We start from the raw sequence: 27,902 nt of genomic DNA on the forward strand, positions 1-27,902 counted from the left end.
TGTCTCTAGAAAATACAGTTGAACAATAATGACCAGGTGGGGAGATCTGTGGAAAATAGTTGTACCAAAAGAATTTTGATGCATTGAGAGTTTGTACTTGTTTGATGTTAAGATCATTAAATACCGCTCCAGTTGAAAATTATTTAGTCAGAGTCACTTAATCACAAATCAGTTGTTTCCTATTATACTTTAGCATAAATGCCAGTGTTTGGTTTATGAGACTTTTATACAGAAAAATGAAGGAAGAACTTTTGAAAAGGATGGAAGACAGACTAAAGTTTCCAAATTACACAAATAAAATGTTAGTTTTGAAATTCATTAGGTATTAAAAAGTTGTTGATTTCAGAGCACATTTAACCAGTCTGAAGATCTGTGAGAGTTTGTAGGTACTGAATAGCTTTAGAAATGATCTGTTTATTCAGATGTGTAATTTTAGCTCCTGGTTTAAAACTTGGACATGAAATATTAAACAACTTCCATAAATATTGATAAAAGGAAAGAAGTTATGTGTATAAAATAGCTGTATGTTTTTGAAGGATATAAATTTTGGAGAAGAAATTACTCTGAAGTGATGTAACAGGATGAGTTTGAGCAAAACAATCTTTTATCCAATTACCTAACAAATATTGGTATTAAAAAATCTTTTCCTAATTTTTAGCATGGTGTCTTGAGAGAAGTAGAATAGAGCAGAGACTCAGATCTGTGTTAAAGGCTGAAAGTTGACTGGCTGATCTTACAGATTTTATTCTTTTTAAGCACCTGACTTGATTCTCTGAAAATTAAAGTTGTGACATATACAGTCCTCCTGCTGTGAAACAGGTTTTTCACCTTTTAGAATTTTTTAGTAATCCCCTTTACAGCTTTAAGTGCTTTAACTCCATAGCTTCTTATCCTGGTACGATTAGAACCAAAACTAATGCAAATGCAGTAAATTAGAGATGCAATTTCTGGTTGTCATCACCTACCACCAATCACCAGTTCACTTACCTTAAAAGGATGCTTCTATTTCTAGAAAAATGTTTTAATTGAACAGCAGTTTGAGTTTTTAAATGTTAATATTTCCAGAGAAGGAAGGTCCGGAGAAAAAGAAAATGAAGAAGGATGCTGGAAATAAGAAATCAACACCAGTTAGCATTCTTTTTGGTTATCCTCTGTCAGAGCGCAAACAGATGGCACTTCTCATGCAGATGACAGCAAGAGACAACAGTCCAGGTGATTTTAAAAAGTTAATAGTTTTCTTCCTCCTGCCTGTTTAATTCTATCCCAATCAGAATATTCTGAACCCTGATGTTTTTCAACAATCCTTGATTTTTACTGATTTTTTCAATTATTCCTAATTCTGTTAAAACTATTTTGCATTGATGAGTAATTTGATGAAAAATTCTGGACCTTCTGTATTTATGTGCAAAGCTTTGCATTATGATAGCTGTAAAACCTGAAAAATCTCTTTTCGTCCTTTGATTTTTTTTGCCTCTCAAACACTGTTCCATATGTATTATTTAAAAATGGAATTATTTTTTTAATTAAGTTTAACTACTGTCTCGTCTCAATTTGGAGCAGGATTTTAATTTAGAAGGAAACTGGATTGTTTCCTTAGCGTTTAATGGGAAAGGGGAGACACACTGTTTTTAATTCAGAACTGCAAACTGTCCTTGGTCCAGTTGTATTTAAAAAATCTTTTATGTATGTATATGTTCTACACATGTAATGCTTTTACAAAATTGGCATTTAAAAGTGAATAGCAGCTTTACCTTAAGAAACTATCCAGTCCACCCAAAACCATTTGTGTTGGCACAGCTGAGGAAGTGCCTGGAGTACAATACGCAGACAGTAATTCCTTAAACTGGCATCCCGCTACATAAAAATATAGTGGAATTGTGCTGGAGGAAGGGGAAGCAGAGTAGATACTAATTTGCATGGCTATGCTTTGTCTTGTTTCAGCAGAATTTATACCAGTGTGTGAACCTTGTAGTTTGGATAGACTTCATCTGTCCTTGAAATCTGCTTTAAAAATAGTGAGATTTTGCAAAACACCCTTTTGCACATTGCAAATAGGCGTTGTGTTGATACATGTGAAGTGTCAAATACATCCTTTATTTAAAGATAATTATTCCCTTCTTATTGTCGTCTTTGAATGCAAGCGTTTAAATGAAGTGAAATAAAAATAGTGCTAAATAGCTTACAGTGACCATTTAAAAATTTACTTTGTAGATTCCACCTTAAATCATCCCTTACAAACACCACCAACACAAAAGAAAACTTCAAGCTCTTCTTCAAGACAAAAAGACAAAGTTAACAAGAGAAATGAACGAGGGGAAACTCCTCTACATATGGCAGCAATTCGAGGGGATGTTAAACAGGTTAAGGAGCTAATCAGTTTAGGTGCAAATGTGAATGTAAAAGATTTTGCAGGTAAGTTGATACATGTTCTCTTAACTGTACAAATTCAAAATTAATGCTGAAGTTGTTATCACAGGTTTAATTTCAGTTCATGCTATTTGCAAATGAAAAGATACAACTTAAACATATTAGAAATTCTCATATATGTTTTTTATTTCTGATGGCAGTGGTAGTACTGGGACACTGTAGTACATAGTGTATTATTATAACGTTATATTAAAATACCTGGAGGTTTCAGTTGTGGCCAGGGACTTTGCATACTAGGTATTTACAAAAATATGTGTGCATGCTTGCTGAACTTAGTAGAATTACACTAGGCAAAGTCAGTAATTGATAATGGGATTGTAGGCTATGTGAGGAGATGCAGAGTTTAGTAACAGTGCAGGTGGCAGCACTGTAATGTATGTTGTCTTCTTACTGGGACAGCTAATATGCACCAAAGCAAATGAGTGTGGTGTAGCTTGCACTTGTCATCTAATCGTGCTAGATTAATGATAGTTTTGATATGTCAGTATTTGCTTTGATTTCAGCACCGATTGATGAGCCTTAAGGTAAGTTGTAACTTGTACCATATTTTTAGTATCCTCTATTTGGTATCTTTTTTTTTTTTTTTTTTACAGTCTGTTTGTCTGTAAGAGCTCCTAAATAATTTTTTGAACCTGCTGGCAAACTTTTGCCTATTTTGCTTTTGATACTCTCACAGTAGTTAAGTTTCCACATGTTTTTGTAAAAAATATCCAGCAGAGTAAATATGAGATCCCCAAAGGAATGCTTTCACAGAAGATAGAACCTGTAGTTTTGAGTTCAGTAGTTGCCAGTTGTTGATTGGCCAGGCACCAGATTAAATGCACTTACATACTGAGATAAGCCAAAGTACTTACTGTTTTTTCTCAACCAGTGTAAAAGGGCATGAGACTTAGGAGCTGGAGTATTGAGTAGAGACTTAGGGTTTAGAGGTTGAGGTACCGAGGAGGGATGGAACAGAGTGAAGGGAATGCTAAATCAGAGGTTTATCTCTGAGGGCTGGGTGAGGTGTGGAGGTTTTTGTGGCATTGGGATCTAAGAGACATCTTTAAAAAGATAGGATTCAGTAGATGTTTCTTAAATGCAAGGACAACTCTAAAAAATAATACAAGTATCAAGTGTTCTTTATATAACTGGCATACCTGCTTCTAATACTCTACCTTTCAACATCGGGGTTTTTTCCATCTACAGAAGTGTATCATGGGAAAGTGAGGAAGTCAATATAAGAAAGGACTGTGTTGCTTTTGGTTTTGTTCAAAAAGACTGTGCTCCCAATGTGAAGGATAATGCTGAAGAAAAGGTGACACAATTTGTGGGGAGCTGCTGGCATCCCAAAGGAATAAAGATAATATTGAGAATTCTCGGTAGTATAAGTGACAGCACTAGCAGTTTCAAGTTTGTAGAGGCATTCCATAATAGAAGCAAAAATATAATGGGGGGTCTGAATGAGAATTTTAACTAGACCTACAGCAAAGCCTGCTAAAGGTGTTCGGTTTATGGGTCTGAATGGCTATAGTGAGAATTATATTCTCATTGGGAATGGGGGAGAGGAGCTGAGGTAGCAAGCCCCAGTGGGAGAAATTAATAACTATATGGTGCAATTAGTTGTCAGCTCAAACTTGATATCAAGAGAAAATATTAATGAGAGGGACTAACATCTTGATTTTAGGTAAGAAACAGATCAGTGATTTCTTGGTTTACAGAGGGTAGCTGAATTTGTGTTTGAAGATGAGGCTGGGCAGGACTAGCATGTAGAGGAAGAAAAGAAAAGAAGAAGTAGAACCCTGTGAGATCTTCAGAGAAGTTGAGAGGGGAGATGAAGACTTGTTGACAAGAGCAATTTTAAAAGAAGAGGGGGAGGTTCAGGGGAAGACAGACCCATAGAAATCACAGGGAGAACAGAAACACTTCAAGAAGAGATGTTGTGGGGGGTTAACCTTGTCTGGCTGCCAGATGCCCACCCAGCTGTTCTTTTGCCCTGCTCAACAGGGCAGGGGGAGAAAAGATGGAAGAAAGCCCTCATCTGTTGACTTAAAGACCATTTAATAAGAAAAGCAAAAGCTGCACATGCAAGCAAAGGAAGAAGAGGAATTCATTCACTACTTCCCATCGGCAGGCAAATGTCCAGCCACTTCCTGGGAAGCAGGGCCTCAGCTGGTGTAACAGTTGCTTGGGAAGACAAATGCCATCACTCCAAACATCCCACCTTCCTTCTCCTTTCCCTGAGCTTTTCTTGCTGACCATGACATCATATGGCATAGAATACCCCTTTGGTCAGTGTTTGGGTCAGCTGTCCTGGCAATGTCCCCTCCCAACCTCTTGCCCGGGGGGAGGGAGAGAGAAAGCCTTGACACTGTGCAAGCACTGTTGAGCTGTAGTCAGAACACTGGTGTCTTATGAACACTGTTTTAGCCCCAAATGCAATGCACAGCACTGTATGGGGTGCTATGAAGGAAGTTAACTTCATAGCTTCATCCCAGCCTGACCTAGTACAGATATTTAATTAATTTTAAAGGCAGATGAAAGGATGAGGAGAATGGCTGAGAGCTAGTTCTGAGAATCAATTTGGAGCATGTCGTTAGAGACTTCATTCAGAACTCTGGAGGAGGTGTTTGGGATCAAATGAGATACTTCTCCACCGGTAATCCGAAGTGAGAGGCAGAGGTGGCTGAGCTTCAAAATCATGTGCAGAGGAAGAAGTTGAGAAGAGGGGGAGGATTTGAGCAGTGAGTCATGAGTGGAGAAAAATAAGAATTTAGGATGCAGTGAAGTTTAGAGAATTAGAGGGTTTAGCTAAGAATTTGGCAGAACTAAAGGAGCAGAAAATGAATTAGTAATGGAGGAAGTAACCCTGCTCACGGGATATCTGCCAGAATGATACTGCCGTGTGAGAACAAGAGTAAAGGAAACACATGTTGAGAGCAAGCCAGGACTGGAGTTGGCAGGCTGGACATTGTGATAGGATAGAAAGGCAAAGCAGTAAAACATGGAGAAGAATGAATTACAGAGAGAATTAATAAACAGAAAGAAGACAGGGATCAGAGGGCTGAAAGCAGAAGAGTGTCATCATTGTGAGTGAGTGGAGAAAAGAGCAAATGACAAGAAAATGAAAAGGAGGAGATAGCCAGTCAGCATTGGAAGTGAGTGACCCAAGTGATGATTGGAGAGGAAATTTAGTATACGACGATCAGGAACAAGTGTTTTGCTGTAGAATAAGGAATAAGGTAGAAGCTTTTTTCTTTTTTTTTTTTCTTTTTTTTTTTAGCTTTTTTTATTTAAATGAGTGGCAGGTGAGAAGTTGAGTGAGAGATTAAATTACCTTACTGAGGGATTAGATAAGTTAGGGGTTTCTTGTACCTCCTCTCCATGGATATACAAGACCATTACTGATTAGATGCAGAGTTAAAGTGAATAAACTTCCAGACTTGCACTGGTTACGTTGGAAACAAAAGTTGAATGCCTGCCCAGAACTGGGCTTTGAGAAGGCATCAACAGTAGGCTAGAAGTTCAGGGCAGCTATGAATCTGGGGAGAGGAAACTGAGGTAAGGAATATAGTGTGTGTGGATTGATCGTCATCTTCAGTTGAGGCTCTGCTACAAAAAATGAGCACTGAACTTCAGATTATCAGTGTGGAAATCAAAATTGCTAAAAATGATTAATATTATAGGAAATACCAGGAATAAGCTTTCTGCCAAGATTTATTAATAGCTTGCTATCTAGACTAATAGCTGCTGAATGTTATTAGTGATTCCCGGTACATGTTCAGTTAGTCTAAAAGAGCACTCATTATGATCATTTGCCATATTTATTCTTTCCAATAGTGTGGTTTTCAAACTGTTTCCATATAGAATAATGTTATTTATATATACCTAACACTGTGTTCAAATGCTCACTAGTCAAAGAATTTCTAACATGTTTAGGATTTTGTGCCAGATTTTGTCTTTTACTATGTGATTAGTGATTTAATTTAATTCAATGTAATCACAGTAAAATTTGGAATGTGGCATGAGATTTAAAGTTGATAAAGCATATGTTCATCAGATGGATGGCGTTACCTTCCTGCCAACTACGGTGTGCGAGTGTAATTTGAAATGTTTCAAGGCAATAGAGATCTATAGCACAGGAGATAAAAACCAAGCTTAAATCTTTGCCCTTTCAAGCTTACACTTAACATTCTTCGGTATAGGTTGGACACCGCTGCACGAAGCTTGTAATGTTGGTTACTACGATGTTGCTAAAGTCCTGATAGCAGCAGGAGCCGACGTAAACACACAAGGCTTGGATGATGATACGCCACTTCATGATTCTGCTAGTAGTGGGCATAGAAATGTGAGTGTATTGGGAGAGTGGGAGGGGAATAAATAAGTGGTTTGAAAAGCTCAGCCTTTAGAACAAATCCTAACTGTCCTGATTGCTGTTGTATGGTTTTATAATTCTGCTTCTGCTGTTTTGGAGGCATCTTAAAGTTGTTTTGGTTTTCTTAGTTTCATCTTGCTTTTTATCCTATTCCTATTGTCAGATATTTTCTACCAGTATCTGTTTTCTTAAATATTTAAAAGTTTTACTTTTCTAATTAATAAACACTTTAATGACTTTTTTTGAAACACTTGTACAGAATTCTCAAAAGAAAAATGTCTCCAAACAGTATACTGTGGGTTTCTGTGTGTATATATATATAAATATTTAAAGGTATATATCCTACATTTATTTTTATGTATTTGTTTATGGACTTTGAAATAGAGCACTGACGTATATATATTCTTAATTATTTTTTTTAATTTACCAATAATGACTTAGTGGAGAAGATAAATAGAGCACTGTAGGTATTTTACATTAATTTCTGAATTTGTTCTTGGTTTCTGCAAACTAGATGCAGAAATGACTCCGCTTTTCCTTTACATCTCTTTTATTTCATTACTCTCTGTGCGATCTGCTGTATAAAGCAAAAAATAGAAAATATCCTTAAATCAAGCCAGCCTTTCAAACAAGATGTTCAGTTTGAAAGGATCTTCTGGAAAGGCTAGAGAAATGAATTATGATAATCTGATTGTGAAATTTTTACTAGCTGTTTAGTAACTGTTTCTCATGGGTATCTAAACAAAAGTGGATCTTTAGATTGAATTAGCATAAAATTGTAGTAGGGTTTTGGAGACCAGGGCCTCTTGCTTGTCTGGTCTCAGTATACATATCTATGACCACGTCACATTATGTATTGGAGAAATTCTGAAATTTCATGTTAACATATCACTGTCTACTGAATTTACCCGTTCTTAGCATCTAGGACAAAAAAATGTAACTCCTACTGGTCTGCGGCCTTGGTATCATTGTAACTTTAACAATTTGTTGCCCTTGATGCTAGAGAAATTGATGATTTTGCTGTATTGTATTCAATTGGGGATGGGGGTAGTTTGTTCCTCCAATAAGATACCTGGATCTCTCTCAGGGCTTTTTGGAAATGTTGTGGAAACCAATAGTACTGCTACTTGAAAAACTTTTCTTGTTCCTTAGAGTTAAGTGTTATAAAATGTGGAGCAAGGAGGTGAATCGAGTGCAGAGGAGTAGAGAGCTTGGTAGGTGAGGAACCAGATGAATGGTATGAGGAAATGCTGGAACAGCAAGAACAAAAGGCCACTGTTGCTTTTCTTTATGATGATTCTATGTCTGTGTACCAGAGGACAACTTCAGTCTTCCCCGTTAGCTCTTTTAATGAGCAGATTACGTATACCTGGACTTTGCATCTAGTTGCTGAAGTCTTGCTTTGCAGTCTCGATTTCATAGGTAGGAGTATAGGATTGAGTATCACCTTATCCACATTTTGTGTGCAATGGAAGATTTTTATGCTGGTCAAGTAACGTGGAAAACTTAAAAGTTCGTTTATTTAATGCTGCAGATTGTGAAGCTGTTGCTTCGACATGGTGGAAATCCTTTTCAAGCCAATAAGCATGGGGAGAGACCTGTTGATGTTGCTGAAACTGAAGAGTTGGAAATGCTATTGAAAAGGGAGGTGCCTATCTCTGATGATGAGGACAGTTGCTCAGGTAAAAGTAGCCATTTAATTGCATACTTCAAGTGCATCAATTCACCTGAAGTTAGGTGGGTTTGATCTTTTGCATAATGTTAGCTATTAAAAGTTGCTGCAGGTAGCAATTGCTAAAGTTGATTTCCACTTTTAGTTTTAGAGGTAGTTTTCAAATCTTCCAATTGAATTAGCTGAAATGTTTATTATGACTTTTTCTTTTCTCTCTCTGGCTCTGGATGTCCCTGCTTGAACCAGATGACCTACAGAGGGCTCTTCCAACCTCAACCATTCTGTGATTCTGTAAAAATTACATGAGGGAGAGCATCATGTCACATGATTGTTAGAGTCAGTTTCTTTTTCCCTAACAATAATTAAAAAAACCAACACCAACCACCAACTAAACAAATGAACAAAAAACACCCCAAACCAAACCCCTAAGAATTTTCTATTCAAAGTTTCACTATACTTAAAGCAAAAAAAAAAAAAAGGCATATTGCTCTATGTAAAGCTGATAAATGTTCTGATGTAGTGTTAACTTTTTTGGCATTGGAAGAATAGCCTGAAATATAGTGCATAGTCATTCTGTTTTAAGGGACAGTCATGGAATTGCTCCACAGAATCTACTTAAGCTTAGCCAAATCATGAATCTTAAGAAAAATATTTTTACATATGCATAATAGAAACTTGTTGCTATTTAGCAATTGATTCCTCAACAGTTGTCTGTCTGTGCAGGGTATTGCTTAGTTTCCGTGGGCTGGTCTCCAAGAGGAGCAGAATGTTCTCTGCAGTTTTTCCAAGGAGTCAGGCTTAGCGAATAAGTGATCCATCCCCTGTACTTGCATTGCCTTACCTTTGGTCATTAAGGAGTAAGCTCTCTCATGTGTTTGGTATGGGGAAAGACTGTTAGTAGCAAAGCAAACAGGGACATGGAAGAGAGAAGCAGCGACTACCTTGTAGAAAAAGGATGAAGGGAAGGCACAGACAAACTACAAGGAAGGTTATAGTTAAGGCAGGAAGATGATGGCATGTACATGTGGGTGAGAGGGAATATATAAAAAGCTGGTAGCACAGAACATAAATATGTTCTGGGTGCTACAGATAATATAGAAGAGGGACTTCTGGGATCTATTTCATTGATACTGTGTAGGTGAGGAGCCTGCTGGCAAGGGATGTGCCTAACCATTGTATACTGGCAGTTGGTGCACAGAGGATCGTACTGGAAATGAGGGGGACTCTTGCAGCAGAACTTTTTTTTTTCTCATTCAAAATTTTAATGCATTGAAACTGCTTCATCACTTTCCTTATACTATTATTTCAAACTCTTGTGTTACTTTTTATTCAGTATGCCAAATCTCTAGTCCGTAGTACTGAATATTACAATACTCAATCCTTTTTAAAAAGCAAACTGATAGATTCAGGTTGACTTGGAACCGTGTTTGGAGGAAACAATACATCCAGAAATACTTTTTAAAGATACTTGAGTTTTAGGTTTTTCATTCATTCATTTGATCAGGTGGTAATAACACTCCATATGTTTCCTAAAATTTAATTTTAGGGACAGTTGAGAGGTTTACATTTTGGACTTGCAAGTCCAAGTCATCCAGTACAACATACTTGCTCCACGTGATAAACTTGTATAGCAGAGACCAATTGCAGTAAATCATAGCATGGTCTACTTTAGGCTGTCCATATCAGGTCCATGAGGAAATTTCTTTACACAAGCAGCTCTTTGTCTTTTAAGAATAAAAGCTTATCTGCCATTGAAACATGCACAATAGATGAGGCTTACAAAATTTCAAGTGCATTGTTGTTATTAGATTGAGATATAAATGCTAATTAATATTTTTACATACCTGAGTGACAGCTGTAAAGTGTGGGGAGCAGTTTGGTTTCATGACCTTTTGTTTATTCTTACAAAGCTTAGTTCCAGTGAGAAGGTTTATTGTGTGTTTTGAGTGTTTTTATTCTTTTTTTTATTTGCATAGCAGTATGACTGCTGAACTGAACTATTTTGTCCTGAACTAATGTGTGAGGAATGTCCCATCAGTATTCAACTAATTTTTTGTTTTCTTACTCTAGATTCTGAAGAAGCTCCATCTGTAAATCCTTCTAGCGTAGAGGGGAATGTTGATTCAGAAGCAGAAAAGGACTCTGTAGCAAATAACAGCAAACAAACGGTCCCTAGTAAGGCACCACTTCCATCTGCTCTTGATGAGTATGAGTTTAAAGATGATGATGAAGATGAAATGAAAAAAATGATTGATGACAGACATATTCTTCGAAAAGACCTAAGGAAGGAGGATGAGACTGAAGTTGAAAAGAACAGCTTGTTTGTGAAACAAGAAAAAGTTGTCTTCTCAAAATCATTTAAAAGCAAAAAGCAGAAACCATCTAGAGTTCTGTATTCAAGTTCTGAAAGTTCAGATGAAGAAATACTTCAGGACAAGAAGATAGTCTCTCCTTGCTCTATTTCAGAGACATCAAATTCTGATGTAAGAGTGAAGAAAGAATACGTGGTTACAAATGAACACAAACAAAAAGGCAAAGTTAAAAGGAAAGTAAAAAATCAGAGCAAAAATAAAGAGAATCAAGAACTAAAGCAAGAAAAAGAAAATGCCAGAGTAACAAATATAGCTACTTCTGGGTTAGATTCTTTAGATAAAACTAGAGAGGAAGAAACCTTTAAGAAGTCTTTCACCCCAAAAGAAGATTCTTCTTTACATCTGTTTCATATCACTGCAGGCAAATCGCCGAAGCATCCCTGTGGATTAAGTGAAAAGCAGTCAACACCATTAAAGCAAGAAAACACCAAAACTTGCTTATCACCAGGAGGTTCTGAAATAACATTGCAATCTGAATTAGTTCGGTATGAGCACAATGCTGATTCTGAATATCTAGTAGAAAGTTCTAGTGGCAAATCTTGTAAGCACAAAGAAAAAAGCAAGCATCATCAAAAAGATTTTCACTTAGAATTTGGTGAAAAATCTAGTCCAAAAATTAAAGAGGAAGATAATACCTCAACATTAGAGAATTCAGAGTATACTCTGAGAAAGATTGACAAGGAAGGTAAAACACTTAAAAAGCATAAATTAAGGCACAAAGAAAGAGAAAAGGACAAGCACAAAAAGGAACAGGATGGGGAAAAGGAAAAACATAAACATAAAGATAATGTTAAAGAGGTTCAAAGAAGTGTTGAGTTTGACAGAGAATTTTGGAAAGAGAACTTCTTCAAAAGTGATGAAAATGACGATATGTTGTTAAATATAGAACATGAATCTCTTTCTTCAGACAGAAAATCAAAGCTAGAAAAAGCAAAAGAAGATAAGTTAGTTAAGGAGAGACAGTTCCAGAAAGAGAGAAATGCTAAAGAGGAGAAAGAGAAGAACAAAAAGGAAAATGAGAAGTTTTTCAAGGATGAAAAAATAAAAGATACAAAAGAAGAAAAAGAAATTAGGCTTGCAGATAAAGAAATTGAATTGTTCTGCTTTGGTGTTAAAGACGAGGGAGCCAGCGTGCATTTAATAGAAAAAGAAACAGATACTGAAAAGCAGGAAAAGAATTTAAAGGAAAATAAAGAAAAGACTGAAAAGCGAACCTCCACCAAAGAAAAAGATGTTGAAAAGATAGAAAGAAAAAATGGAGAAAAAGAGAAAAAGGTAAAACATGAATACAAGACAGAGAAAGAAAAAGAAAAAGCAGAAATAAATGAAAATACAGAGAAAATAAAGGAGAAGCCCAATTTCCAGCAAGCAGAAAGATGCCATAAGGAAAATGATAAAATAAAAAGCACAGGTACTCTTAAAAAACTTGATGACAAAGAAAGAAGTAAAGAAAAAACAGATAAGAAGCATGATAAAGAAAAGGCTGATAAAGACAGACATTGGGCTGAAAGCAAAGAAAAACACTGCACTGAAAGAAAAGTCAAACAGTCTGAAAAAGAATTCGAATATACTAAATCAGAAAAAAATAGAACTAAAGACAAAGAAAAGGAACTTGAAAAAAAAGACAAATCTAAAGACAAGGAGATCTCAACAGTAGCAAACTCAAAACATGTGCAAGAGGAAAGGAGATGCAGTATTACAGAAGGTAATAAAACTGTGCATGACAAAGTGTTGTCTTTGAAAGAAAAACCAAAAGATGATTTGTTGAAAACTCCAGATGGTAGAGAGAAAGATAAAAAAGATAAAGATATAGACCGATACAAAGACAGAGACAAGCATAAAGATAAACTGCATCAAAGTAGTTTACTTAAACTAAAACTCGAACATGAGAAACTTAAGCCTAAACCAGCTCCTGCAGCAAAGGATGCTCGACCTAAAGAAAAAAGATTAGTCAACGATGATTTAATGCAAACTAGTTTTGAAAGAATGCTTAGCCTTAAAGATCTGGAAATAGAGCAGTGGCATAGAAAACACAAAGAAAAAATAAAACAGAAAGAGAAGGAACGTTTAAGAAACCGCACTTGTTTAGAACTTAACAAGATGAAAGAAAAACCAAAACACTCATTAGCTGAAGTAAAAAGCAAAGAACTGATTCGTTCAAAAAGCTCAGAGTTGCCAGATGTTTGTATGAAGGAAAAACAGCAGAAAGACGCTACAAGTAATAGATCACAATCAGTAGATACAAGAAGTGTCAATGTTATTAAGTCTTCCTCAGTTTTAGATAATTTAAATAGATCTCCCAAATCAGAAAGTGAAAAGGCAGGTCTGAGCTCCAGATCAGTGTCCATGGTTTCAGTTGCAAGCTCTGAGGATTCTTGCCATACCACAGTAACTACTCCAAGGCCTGTAATCGAATATGACTCAGACTTTATGCTAGAAGGTTCTGATTCCCAAATGTCTTTTTCACAATCACCATTTTTGGCAAGTGCCAAATCACCAGCCCTTCTTGAAAAAGAGACTGATGGTCTTGCCGAGTTGCCAGATCGCATTAAGCCGCCTTTTGCAAACAGGCTTCCACCAGCGTACATTAGATCAGCTTCTGTTGAAGATGTTAAACTGGTTTTAAATGAGTGTAGACCTGTTGTAGAGGTTCGAAGGTGCAGCATGCCTGCTGCTGTTTCTGAACACAGCAAACTGCCTCGAGTATCAGAAGAAAATAATCAGAATACTCTGCCATCAGTTCAGGCTTATGTTAGCACTTCTCCTAAACCAGAACTACCGTGTAGCATGCTTGAAAGAGATTTTCAAAGCAGTATGTCTGGTTTGCAGTCAAACTTTACATCATCTCTGACTGGAGCTGCTAGCAACAAGCAGGCAACAACAGGTACAAGTACCATTAAAAGTACTGCTCAGATGAGCCCTTCAGAAGACTGTAATATACATTTAGAGCCATGTAGTCAAAGTGGTGTGACTCAGCAAACCAAACCGTGGGATGTGCCTTTTGACAGACTTAATTCATTAAACAATGAGTTTAACAGCTCAGGTTATGGTGTACCAGAGCAAGATACTAACAGTGTTATAGCAATGCATAATTCTGAAAACAGGACGTTGAAAGAGCAACAAGTATCTGAATTTTTGCCTCAGCATGCTGAAATTAAGAGAAGTTCCAGTTCTCAAGAAACTGCATCGGTTTTGCCTTCACAGTCGCCTTGTTCTTTACCTATCCAGCCACCCCTTGATGTATCTAAACACATTTCTTTACCAGGCATTAGCAGTCAAGGTTCATCATTTGTACAACAACAAAATCTAGTTCAAACTACAACTTCTACTTTGGATACAGATGCTACTAGTACCAGAGAGCTGGAAAATGCTTTCTTCCCTTCAAACATTAAGAAGGCTGATGCACCCATTGCTGTATATTCCGAGAACTCTGCGAAGGATATTTCACAGAGCTATGAAAGGGTGAATGATTTACCTACGGTACAGTTAGAAAAAGATACTCCTGAAAGTGATAGCAGTTCACAATTAAATGTAAATTCATACACATTCAGTAAAGTTGTTTGTAAGAATGCTCACAGTGAAGTGGATAGTAACACAGCAGATACTTCAGACACTGGAAATGAAAAAGCCCAACAAGAAAAGTTGGTTTCAGTGCATGTTGTTGATAATAAAGCCAACATCGATCTCTGTGAACTAAGTTCAGGAATGTCAAAGGGAATTACAAATGAATCAGCTAATAAAAAACCCTGCGCTGCAGACAGAGAAAATGTGTTGACAGATGATCCACCACAGTACTCCTCTTTATCTAATTTGGAAAATAGTTCACAACAGATTACACCGGAAGAGGTGCATAAATACAGCCAAATAGTTAAACTAGATGAAGAAATTGCTGAGGATCAGAAGATGGAACAGCAAGAAGTACCTCAAAGAATTACGAGGAACAGAGCAAATATACTTGCTAACCAGGGCAAGCAGAATCCTGTTGGCTGTGCGCAGACATCAGAAAAAGAGTCTGAATCATCAGCATCTATGAAGGCGAGGATTAGATTAACTGAAGAGGATGATGCTCAGGTACATCATCCACGTAAAAGAAAGGTGTCACGTGTGCCTCAGCCTGTGCAAGTGAACCCTTCTTTACTGCAAGCTAAGGAGAAAACCCAGCAGTCGCTGGCAGCTATTGTTGATTCTTTGAAACTTGAAGAGATTCAGCCATACAGTTCTGAGAGAGCAAACCCGTATTTTGAATACTTGCACATAAGAAAAAAAATAGAAGAGAAGCGTAAATTACTGTGCAGTGTTATTCCTCAGGCACCTCAATATTATGACGAATATGTGACCTTCAATGGCTCATACCTACTGGATGGCAATCCCTTGAGCAAGATATGCATCCCAACTGTAAGTAATGCAGTCTTTAAATGTACTGCACAATGAAAGGCATGCTTTGGGTTTATTTTTGTAACTTTTGTATTCTTCCTAACTTGCTTCTGAATACTTGCACTGAAAATATTAAGTTGACATGGCAAATTAATATTGACCAGTAATGTCGTATTTAAAAGCCCCATCCAGTGGAAAATATAAACAGTAGTTTCACAGTTGTTACGAGACAAACCATCATGTATGACACCTGTAAAAGGCACACGGACAAATACTACATTTCAAAGTATTTACTACTGTAAAGCCCACCCTTTCAAAAGTGAATTCAGTTGTTGAGAGCTTCTCTGAATTTCTGCTGGCAAAAATTTGGTTAAAACTAATTATTCAAAGCTGTTTCATTTGGGGGAGGTGGGGGTGGATGTGCAGTGCTTCAAAATATTAAGTCCATCACCAAAAGTTTTAGGTAGAAGAGTGCCTGCTAGCTATCTCAGTTTCTCCTTAATACTCTCAAGAGCAGCAGATGGAATCTTCTGTGTCCCAGCTTTTGTAATCCATCGATTTAAGATGTTCTGGATTTTATTTATGTGAAGTTCTCTTCCTTTTCACTGAAGAACATCCATAGTTCAGGGACGCTTGTTTAGTTCTAAGCTCTTCATAGTTCTGACACTGCCATATTCCTGATGACAGCTGCGAAGGAGCTCCATGCAATGCAGAACAGAACTCGCTCAAGTGCACTTAATACTACTATTTGCTGTGGAGGTGCCCCTCCAGATGTCTCACAATAACATGGTCCCCGCTGGTCTTTGCTTTGATGTCAGTGTAATCACAGTAGCACCTGAATCGTACTTCCTTTCTTTGCGCCTCAGCACATCTGATTTTGTGCTTATTGTGTTCTACGTGGGGGGAGAGGGGAGACCCAAAACATTGTGCATTGAGGGCTTTCTGCTAGCCACTTTTAAGTACTGTTACTCCTGGGAGTAGAAGGAGGTTTTATATTTTTCCACCTATTATCTGATCCACTTAGATTGCTCTAGCTGTGAGGTAAAACATATTAGCTTAAACCTGTCTGAATGGTTTAAGTTAATACACGTAATAGCTGGAATAGGCTGAGACCATGTATTTGATTTCCTAAAGCAGGTGTTTGGCTGACATACAGTAGCTTGGTAACATCAGAATTCACTAGTATTTGATTGTATGCCCACTACTTAAGATATGTCAAGTTAAGGAAAAATCTGAGTTTAGGAGGAATGGGAAGAATATCTTAATCCTAGAATGTCAAAAATGCCTACTAAACTGAAATGTTTGTGTGTATGAAGTCTCATATGGAATCATAGCATGGTTTGGGTTGGAAGGGACCTCAAAGACCATCCAACCCACCTGCCATGGGCAGGGACACCCTCCACTAGACCACATTGCCCAAAGCCCCATCCAACCTGGCCTTGAACACTTCCAGGGAGGGGGCATCATCCACAGCTTCTCTGGGCAACCTCTCCCAGTGCCTCACTACCCTCACAGAAAAGATTTTTTTTTTCCTTGTATCTAATCTAAATCTACCCTCCTTCAGTTTAAAGCCATTACCCCTTGTCATATCACTCCATGCCCTTGTAAACAGTCCCTCTCCAGATTTCCTGTAAGCTCCCTTCAGGTACCGGAAGGCTGCTCTAAGGTCTCCCCAGAGCCTTCTCTTCTCCAGGCTGAACAACCCCAACTCTCTTAGCCTGTCCTCAGGAGAGGTGCTTCCACCCTCTGATCATCTTCATGGCCGTCCTCTGGACTCGCTCCAACATCTCCTTGTCTCTCTTACACTGGGGACCCCAGACCTAGATGCAGTGCTCCAGGTGGGGTCTCACGAGGGCAAAGTAGAGGGGCAGAATCACCTCCCTCGACCTGCTGGTCATGCTTCTTTTGATGCAGCCCAGGACACGGTTGGCTTTCTGGGCTGCAAGCACACATTGCCAGCTCATGTTGAGCTTCCCATCAATCAACACCCCCAAGTCCTTCTCCTCAGGGCTGTTCTCAATCCATTCTCCACACAGCCTGTAGTTGTGCTTGGGATTGCCTCGACCCACATGCAAGACCTTCCACTTGGCCTTGTTGAACCTCATGAGGTTTGCATGGCCCCACCTCTCAAGCCTGTCAAGGTCCCTCTGGATGGCATCCCTTCCCTCCAGTGTGTCGACCCCACCACACAGCTTGGTGTCATTGGCAAACTTGCTGAGGGTGCACTCGATCCCACAATCCATGTCACCGTCAAAGATGTTAAACAGTGCCGGTCCCAGTACCGACCCCTGAGGAACTCTACTCATCACTGATCTCCACTTGGACATCAAGTGATTGACCGCAACTCTTTGAGTGTGACCATCCAGACAATTCCTTATCCATTGAGTGGTCCATCCATTGAATCCATGTCTCTCCAATTTAGAGACAAGGATGTCATGCAGGACAGTGTCAAATGCCTTGCACAAGTCCAGGTAGATGTCGTCAGTTGCTCTTGCCTTATCCACTAGTGCTGTAACCAAGCACCCAGTCTTCAGCCTCTCTGTTTCTGAATGGACTAGTTATTATGTTGACTTTAAGATAACTTGCCTCTACTTGAGATGCTGTCTTAGCTCTTTCCAGTAGAGTTTGAAGATTCTTTTGGTTAAGCAATGAACACAAATTTAATATATAAAAGTAAATTTAAAAATTTGTGTTTACTTCATTCCAGAGGCAGTCGTAATCCCTGTATAAGCTGTTTCCTCTCATTTTTCCACTATGCCCCCTATGTCTGCCCAAGAGAATTAATATGTGTATCCTCTAATGTTAAGCAGGTTCTCTCGTTTGATGGTGACCACAGTTCTTTGAAATTAGTTAATCAAGTATAGTCTGAGGAAAGACGTGGGTAGGATGACCCTTGTATTTGGCCTATAAGTGAAGCAGGATGTATAGTAAGCTTTGCTACAATGTATCAGGCTGTCAGCCTTTCCCTGTCTAGAAATCTTTCTCAGTAGCTGTTGCAGCTTCTATAAAATATCTTTATCACCGGAAGCAGAGAGATTTTTATTTTTTTTTTATAGCAGCTGCTACTCAAGTACATACTGTTTCCAAGCTACAACTTACTGATTTGGCATCACACTTCAGTGCTTAATTTGGGATAAGCAGAAAGTGGAGAAGCACAGCATATATTTTTCCCTTGTCCGTCTTCTACCTGGGCAATACAATTAATTTCCCTGTCATAAATGACAATGTGCGTAGGCACTATAAGAAAGGGTGGATTATTGACTTGGTATTAAAGCATTGCCTCATGCTTCCCTCCTGTCTCTCGCTGTGCAGTTCAGGAGAATAAATATGGGTAGTTGGGTAGTGTAAATTCTTCAGTAATTATGTTCAGTAAATATCAGAGATGAATGCATCCTCCCCATTCTCATGCTTTTAATTGCTGAAAAAACCCAAAAACCTCTTAAAAATGTGAACAGGTGCTTGAAGAATTACAGTTACCGATTTTTTTTCTCATTTAGATTTCTGGGTTGTTTCCCTACATGTACATGTTCTGGTGATACTGATGTTTTAAACTGTTACTTGTTTTGTATATGCTTTCATGGTACTGTTAATCTTCTACAGTTGTAGAAAGAACAGGTGAAGCTTTTTATTCCATGCTGGTAGGAGCAAAAAGGAAGGAAAAAAAAATACTGAGAAGCTAAAATAAATAATTAGGAAATTGGTGTTTATTTCCATTAGGAGTAAAAGTGTAAGAAGGCAGCATGAGTTGTAATCTAAAGAGGGAGATATTTTAAGCATTTTCATTTTGTTTGTCTGAAAAAATCATCTACAGTGCAGCTAAATGATTTAATTACTGTTATTTGTGTAAATACAAATTTTGATAAATTTCTCAGGTTTCTTTCCAACAAAACATGTTGTTATGCATAGAATGTGTAATTTAATATGCACCTGTAAAATGACCTGTCTGCTGGGATTGTTTTTGTTCTTAAATTTTTCCTTAGGTGGTGGTTTAATGACTCTCTGTTAACCTGATTTTTGCCTTATTAATTTATATAGGGTACGTAAAAGTAGATACTCTCTTAAATTATTCCCATATTTTAGATATCACTGTGTGAAGGGCTACATGAAGACAATATATTTAGCTCTGACACCCTGGGACTCGGAATAGTTTGTGTAACATACTGTTCTCTGCATTGGAATTTTAATGATGCACTATAGTTTATCTCATGAACTTCAAACATCCTGTAGGTGGGAACCGGGAGGTGGTGTGTGTGCTTAAGTCTGATTTCCACGGCCTTGTTTATATACTGTAATTTATGACCCGTATCACCTAAGGCTGTAAGGATAGTCACATATGAATTGTGGCTTCCCTCTCACCAGTGCAAACACAAAACATAAGATAGGAGACATCAGGTCAGTTCAAAACAGAAGGAAACAAATCTGAATCTTTTAACAGAGTAAATTTAAATTGTACTTAACTTATGTTGCCTTTCAGATGGTTACATCAGTATGTTCTGCAGGGTTCAGTCATCTTTATCGGTACTGCCTCCTGAGAAGAGATACTAAGATGATTCATTTCCAGTTTCCGATGGCTATCTAGCAGATATGCTTCTAGTAAAAGAGATTCTGTCCAGCCTCTCTGGCATTGTTGTAGAAACTTAAGTGGTAAAAGCTGATTTTAGTGGTGTTACCAGAAACTTGCTTCCTAAATACATGAAATATTACAGCGATAGAGTGAACTAGTCAATTTGGGTGGCATGGGTGAGGGCAGATAGATAGGGATGTGTGAAAATAATTGCAGAAATTTTGTGTATGTGTGAATCTGAGTTAGCTGAAGCATTGCTCCTTTTTATAACGGGCAAAAATGAGGATTGGAGGTTTATAGAGTGAAGAGTTGGTGTCCTTGTAGTTGTTACGAAGGATGCAAGGCATGCAAGAAATTTTCCTAACTGATTTGCGTGTGTTGGAGATGGTGAGGGTATGTCTTGAACCTTAGCTATTACCAGACAAACCTGGTGCAATGGCTGCCTTCTAGTGAAGCACAGCAAAGCAGTGAAAGGCTGAATTCTGTCTAGCTTTTCTGGGTGGTTTCTCAGACTGGGATTAGAGAACGCTTTAAAAGGCAGGGCTTCTTTGTTTCCCTCTCTTCTGTATGGAGTCTGGGTCCTTAAGAAACTAGTTATCAAACTTATTTTGGTTATACAAGAAATTAAGGTCACCTTTTCCCTGTGGCATTCGGTTTCATGCTCTGTTCTTCCAAGTCCAATGTATGTGTTCATATTTTTCCTACACACCTTTTGTGGTCTCTTTACTAACTATTTCTTTCACTAGATCCAAGAGGCTCCTCTGACTGTTCTTGCCTTGAAACCTTTAGCTTCAGTTTCCTTTGAGACCAGAAAGTTTATTTCCTTTGTCCAAATTCAGTGCTGGTTTGCAAGCTGGGATTTCCAACAGGTGCTACAAGACGACTTTACCCGTTTGTGGACTTTAAGGATGTGAAGCTCTTTCTTCCCATGTTTCCAAGGAGAGAGGGGGGAAAAAAGTTCATAAAATAATGTAAACAAACTCGGTCCTGTATTTAGCTTTATGTTTTGGAAGACAGCATAGGGCTGACCGAAGTGTTTATTAATGCATACAGAGGCAGGAGCGATCTCCGGGATCCTAAAACCGCACACAGGCAGCCTTTTGTGCTGCTAGCGCGTAGCGTTCGCGCCGAACGCCTCTGAGGACATTCGGGGGTGCCGCCTGGGTTGGGCGGGCCACAGTTACCGCCGCTGGGAGCCCCGCGCCCGCGCGTCTCTCTCCCGCCGGCGGGGGCCGAGCCCGCCGCCCCGCCGCAGCACTAGGGCGCCGCCTGCTGCCTGGGCCGCCCCGGGCCCGGCGGCCTCAGCGGGCTTTTCGGAGGTTGGCTGGAAAATGTCTATGCGGCTGATCGGCAAAAGCAGGGATCTAATAAAACAGTTCTGGGACCTGGAAAAGGCTTTTAATAAAAGCTGCGGTGTAATTGCAGGTTCACGGAGGCAGGGGTCACTTATATGTTCAAATAAAAGTCCACACAAGTTGACTGTGGAGATAATTAAGTCCTTTCCAGCTATTTCCTATGGTGCTGATTCTTATTTCCGTTGCAAAACTAAACGGTCTGTAATTTTAAAGGAATAACATTTTATAATAACATTTGCAATTGTTCAGGTGATATGGATGCTCGCCAGGTCTGAAATTTTTATTTCTGAATAACTTAGCTGCATAAACTCAAAAACTGTTTATAGACAGATTGTTTATCTTGCTTCTTATGCTGTGTGCTTCTCTATTAACAAAAGCACTGAGATTTTTGAGAGATCTTTTTGGCTTTAGTAAAATTAATTAAATAAAAGCTTGGTGTTACCACAAGCACCTCATCTTATTTTATTGAAAGACTATAGCAGCACTGTTGTACTGTGGCCTGAATGCAAAGTTTCCAGGCAAAACTAGACTGCAGTATATCTCAAGCTGAACTTAAACATGCTGAAATCCATTATGATTGAGACAGATTATTTCAGTAGGTGTTTGTGGTTTGGGTTTTGGTTGTTGGGGTTTTTTTTGTTGAGTTTGTTTTTAATACTGGTGACTTACACAAAAATTGCATATGCCATAAACGTTACTCACCGGTTTGGGAGCCAAACCGTTTTCATTGAGAAGTGTATCTTAGAAGTTTGAAACATGAAGGAGTTGAATGTTATTTTAATAACTTAAGGAATGCACCGCAATAATTTATTGAATATGTTCTTTAATTCCAAGGATACTGGCTAACTTCCAGTTGGGGAAAAAAACTGTCCTGAAATAATTGTCCAAGATAACACTAATTGAATAATTTTTGGTAGATAAATCACTTTGTTACTGGAGTGTATAGGTGCAAGATTGATAGTAGTAATACAATGTGTCCGTATTTGCATAATGGCTTTGTTATTTCTTGAACAGTTGCAGGATCCATATTATGGAATAGAATTATTTATGTCTATGTGTTTGTGTTAGGTACAAGGTAGAGTATAATACCTGTAGGTACGTATTTCAGCTGCGGTTTCTGAGCATCAGCGGTAGTAAGCAGTATTTCATTTAGTTTTGATGAGTTTTTCCAAAGCAGTTTCAGTGCTCTTACATCTAGCAGTTGTTAAAAGCCGTGCTGAGCTGTCAAACAGAACTTGCAGAGAGAAAAGTAAACTTCGGGTGGAGCTTTAAAACTCCCAAAATGTTTATTAGTTATTTCTCAAGAAACATCTGATTTCTGCAGTTGCCATGAGGGCTCCAGGTGCCTTTTCAGTGTTTGTCATACAGCTCAGTCAGGACAGTAATACTGGTTGTTTTCTATAATTGACTAAAAATGCAAAATGTTTAGCAAATTAATAAGTGTTAATAGCTCACTCAAGTCTATTTGATTTTTTTTTTATAAGCTTTTAAAAAACACTTACTTGAATAACTAACAGGAGGAAACACTTTTCCAAGCCACTGCCTGGTATTCTAGTGTACTTTTGTGCTTGCCTGTGTTCTGCATGATTGTAAGATTAGGAATCTGGTTGGTTATTTTTTGTGCCATATAAAATACCAGTGACACTGTATAGATATATCTACAGTGACTTATTTTTTTAGCAATATTTTTCTTTTTCTTACTTTGCTCTTTTATTTGGCTAGGCAGTTTTTAACTTCTCAGATTGAACAGTTGTGCTTTAAAGAGTCTTTAAAATTGAAAGCAAGTTGTATTTTTACTATCTTCTAATGTATAGCTCTCTTAAAGAACAGCTATGGCATGCTGACAATTACTGGTTAAAAGCACGAACAGTTTGAAATGCTATTTTGGTCAGGTTTATTAACTTTATGGTAAAGAATCCTTAAAACCTTTTCTTGCAAATGGATTGAAGTCACATAATTAATGGAATCTACAAAACTCTCGTATTTTCCCTAAAAAATACCTTTTTTTTTAATAAATGCTCAAATCATACAGGCAATGTTAAATGGATGTTAAATACATATTCACTATACTATTTATAAACCCTTTTCCACAGATTACACCACCTCCCTCACTGTCGGACCCACTTAAGGAATTATTCAAACAACAGGAGGTTGTAAGGATGAAACTACGTTTACAGCACAGTATTGAAAGGGTAAGATGAAAGTAATTTATTTTTTTGATTTCCTAACTTGAAGCTTTAGGGTTTTTTCAATGGATAGACTATATTTTGCTCAATGTAACAATGCTCTAGAAGTAATCCGCCTTCTATCCAAATTTAGGAATTGGAGAAACTTGTAAATACAAAAAAAAAAAAAAAAAAAAGGGTTGGACAACTGTTAGCAGAATACTTAAGTCAGTAAGATTGCAGCTTTTTCCTGTTAATTGCTGTAAGATGTGGCCCACGTTTTTCCCAGGGGCAGTGGTGAGTGGGAAGAAAGCTGCAGACTCTAGCTTAGAAAGCTAATAATTGTTGTCGACTTCAGAACCACATTGACTGAGTTAAAAGAATTGAAGCAGGAGTAAATTCTGTATTTGTAGAAGACACATGTGGCTCTAAGACTAAAACATTTTTTTCAGTATTCTGCTTGCAAAAACTGCCCAGAATGATGTTAGAACTGCTTCTGTAGGCTTCACTGAATTTGAACACAGAAATTGAGAAAATATTCCTGGCCTAAAAGTATTCTTTATTTTTAGGTTGCCCAAACCTTTTTCCTTGGCAGCCTAGATTTCGACGTCTTGTCACTGTTGTGAGCCAGATTGCTTGTGGACACAGGCAGGACCCCTTTTGCACATAGAATGTAATTTAAGGGTTTCCACACAGTTATACAAGCAGCTGGCTCATTAAAACCCGATGTGGTAGGTTTTTGATTAAGTTGATTTCAGTGTGGCTTAACAAACCAGTTGAGGGAGGGTTTTTATTTTAATTCAGTATTTCGGTCTAAGGCTAAGTATAAAAAAACAAGCACAAAGAATGTAAATGTGGTTTAAGTTCTGACTGAAAATAAATTAGTTGTAACCAAAGGAAGGATGCTGCTTTTTCTGTTTTCCAAGCTTTTTATAATCCACCTTCTTTTGATAAAAATTAGAGCCATTATTTGCAGAGCAGTAAACACACACATATATTCTTTTATATCTTATACATTCTGCTTATTTTCAGTTACTTTGCTCAAATATACTGTTCTTCAAATCCACTTTATACAACTATAAGTTAAGTTTGGCCAAGTGAGCTATATTTTCTTGTCTCAGTTCAGGAAAGAATCTTTGTCCAGCTATGCATTTATGGAGTTTCTGCATGTTGTTTAAAGAAAAATCAATTTTAAAAAATACAAAATACTTAAATTATTCTGCAAATTATATTTCTGCTTCGGTTTCCTTGGCCATTGTACCTGACATGACAAGCATGTGACAAAAATCTTAATACAGTCGAGACCCACAAACCTATATCCCAACCCTCTGCTCCTCATACCTTTCATCTTTCACCTTATTCATTAACTAGAACTGCCTCAGTAGCACTAAGTGGAAAATCTGGGCATGATGTTCAGCCAACAGTGAGGGGGGAGGGGGGCGGAAGTGGAGAGAAGGTGGTTTTGGTTCTGACATTCAGGGAACACTCTGCATCATTAAACTGAAATTTTGGCTTTGATTAATTAGAACTGCTCATCCCTTGCTGTTCAAAAGTGTAAGCCCTAAAAAGAAATGTTTACACGGGTGGACATTTTTATGAATGAAACTGAAATGTTTAGTTTACCAAATGTATATTTATATGTTGGTATCTTATTCAATTAGGAAAAGCTTATTGTTTCTAATGAACAAGAAGTTCTACGTGTTCATTATCGAGCAGCAAGAACGCTAGCTAATCAAACACTACCATTCAGTGCCTGCACTGTTCTGCTGGATGCCGAGGTTTATAATGTGCCTCTGGATGCTCAGGTAACGAGATGTATTTCAGAATTTCAGGCAAAAAGGTTTTTCTAGCCTGACTCAAAAGGAGTGTTTGGAGAGAATTCTGTTCCCATACTGAAATGTCATTGATTTGTCTGGAATTAAGATTTTGCACATTATAGATTGTTACTTTGATCAGACCTCATTTGGGTGTACAATAACAAGACCTTATGGGGGTATGCACACTGGTTTTCTGTTTTGTACCATGTCTGGTTTTCTTTCACCTCCAGAAATTATGAGAAAGATAAAATGAGAAAATTGCTGGTTTTTATGAAATCAAATTTCAAACAGAGTGTTCTTCAGAAGCTTACAAATATAGCTTAAACAACAAAAAAATTTATCAGAATATAAGATCCTTTTTCTCACTAGTCCAGAGAAATGGAATGCAGTAGTGTGTGATGAGATTGGTTTGTGACATTTGGAAACGTTTTGTGGCGATATTCACTTAATACTTTTCTCCTCTCTATAAGGCAGTCATCAGAACTGTTCCATAAAAAACAGATGACCAACAGTGAAATGTTGAACACTACCAGATGAAATTTTTTTCCAAATCACCTCAAGCTCCATATTATTTATGTGCAATGTGTTATTTGCATGTTCAGTGTTCGTATTTAGTTCCTGATTAAAACCTAAAATGAGCAATCTATTTTATAATCTCCATGTCTTTTATGGACCACCACTCAGAGTGCTTTGCTGCAGCCTTATCTCTAGAATATAATTTCAGGGTGTTGGTATTTTGTGAACATGTCTGCTAACTAACAAAAATGGAAACAGCATTCAGAACCTGTTTCAGTGACTGTGAAGAGCACAATAATGCAAGGAAGAAATGTGATGTTACAGATGTAATAAGTGCTGATGATTTGGATGTTGGGCATTTTAAAATGAAACACATTTCCGACATAAGTGGAACACCACTTTAGTCCTGGAGCCCCTTGTAGAATTATTACAGCTTCCAGTGTTTCCTCAGTCTGTTATTACATTTTTTTCCCCATCTTTAAAGACCTAGAGCTAGGCACAACGAGGTGATTCAGCAGGAGATAGCAGTTTTATGGAGACTGTATTGTTCTCCCATTTTAAGCTTTATACTGACAAATTTTTAAATCATCATTTCCTTAGTAAATCTAACTGATAGGGCAAAAATGAGAAATTTTTTTTTCCTCTTCTGTTAACAGTCCAAATATCATCATTAGTTCTGAAGTTCAGAATGTCCTTTGCTTTTTTTTTTGGTGCCCCAATTTAGAGGCCCTGAGTTTTTTAGAACTTTGAGATACATCTGAGTTATGCATATAACTGCATTTTTATAGTTAACATTTTGCAATTGATTTTAAATAAGCTGATTCTATATTTGAATTCTGTGAAACAAAAGGAATCTACTGGGGGAGAAGATGTTGTGGATTCCCCCTCTCCCAAGTATTGCAGCTTTTTTGACCATCTATGCAATAAAAATAGTAGTGGTAAAATGCCTCTCCTTCACCCTAACTACTTCAACAGCTTTGTGTCTCAGTCTGTGGTGATTTTTCTTAGAAAATGATAATACTGGACATAATGCTCAGCAAAGTATTTTTTTAAATTATAATTGAAATCAATGTTTTAAACTACCAACTTGATGCTTTGATTTAAATTTGTTTCATGGGAAGAATGTAGATGCATAAGAAACCATTCTCTTGCAATGCATTCTGCCACTACCCCACTAGTGACTCGTAACTTCGTTCTACAATGAAGAAACATTTCTGATGAAATTTTTCTTGTATTTGAGCAAATAGCTGGGAAAGATTTGTAAGCAAAGATCTGGTTTCTTTTGCAGGAAAATGACTGCCTCAGAACTGGGTTTATGGGATTTCTGAGTCTTTGGAGGCTTGCCTTTACGGCTGCACGTGTTGGGCAGACCTTGAGAACCGTCCTTTGCAGTCATAGGGCCCAACCAAAGATGGGGGAGGAAAAAGGCCCAGTTTCTGCAGAACACACTGTTAGCTGGTCACAGCTCGCCTAAGTGCCCGCGGTTCAGGGTTACAAGATCAGTGTTATTGAGGGTTCTTTCCAGAACCAACCTGTTCAGCTGTCCTTGAGATCTGAAATCTCAGATGTTTTCTAGAGATTCCAGTCCTTGCAGATTTTTTTTGCTGTTCTTGCTCATTGCTACAGGGTACAAATTCCTATGGTGTCTTTTTTTTTTTTTTCCTAAAAAGGTACCAGCAGCTTGTTCGATTTAGTGATTATTATTTAAATGTTAAATTGGCATAGTCTGGCTTTAGGACTATAGATAGAGTATCTAGTTTCTCACTATGGGCAGATGTGACATTCCAGATTCTTATTAAATAGGGTTTTTTAAAAAATATTTTTTTCATTGAGCAAGACATGTCTGCTCTTTTTTTTTTAATCTCCTTTTGGGGATTTTGACGGTAAAAATATTTTTTTTTATTATTGCTTTTGAATACTTGTGTAGCCAGTTAAGTCAGGCTGCTGAAGTTTTCCTTTAGTGTAATGTTTTTGCTTTTCCTGAGGGAATACTCATTTAATTTGCTACAAAATTTTAGAGACCAAAGAGCAATTTTGTGGAAGGATCTGCCTTGTACTGATTAAGACTTTAAGGCATAAATCTTTAAACCTCCTGCTCTAAATTTCAAAAATAGAGTAAATAGCTTGAGGGAATCTGAAAATACTCATTTTTAGTGATCAACTGGCTCACAGTGAAAGTGGTGGTCAACATATATATGCTGGCATACCTAGATACATGGAGAGTTTGTTTTTCCACCTGAAGCATTGCTTATGAAGGTCCCACTAAGTGGGTTTTATGATGTAAAC

General features: G+C 37.7%; 1 protein-coding gene across 3 annotated transcripts in view; it reads left to right on the top strand.

Annotated features, from left to right (window-relative positions):
- ANKRD12 (ankyrin repeat domain 12) overlaps positions 1-27,902 on the top strand; it is a 67,976-nt gene that overhangs the window by 37,368 nt on the left and 2,706 nt on the right. For all 3 annotated transcript variants that reach the window (XM_054813980.1, XM_054813979.1, XM_054813981.1), the window contains 7 exons: positions 1,066-1,212; positions 2,212-2,412; positions 6,612-6,754; positions 8,316-8,463; positions 10,524-15,220; positions 23,212-23,310; positions 24,945-25,088. In XM_054813980.1, coding sequence (XP_054669955.1) covers positions 1,066-1,212; positions 2,212-2,412; positions 6,612-6,754; positions 8,316-8,463; positions 10,524-15,220; positions 23,212-23,310; positions 24,945-25,088 — 5,579 coding nt within the window. The remainder of the gene's footprint in view (positions 1-1,065; positions 1,213-2,211; positions 2,413-6,611; positions 6,755-8,315; positions 8,464-10,523; positions 15,221-23,211; positions 23,311-24,944; positions 25,089-27,902) is intronic.

The sequence above is a fragment of the Grus americana genome, chromosome 2, assembly GCF_028858705.1.
Source record: "Grus americana isolate bGruAme1 chromosome 2, bGruAme1.mat, whole genome shotgun sequence".
In the NCBI taxonomy this organism is placed as follows: Eukaryota; Metazoa; Chordata; class Aves; order Gruiformes; family Gruidae; genus Grus; species Grus americana.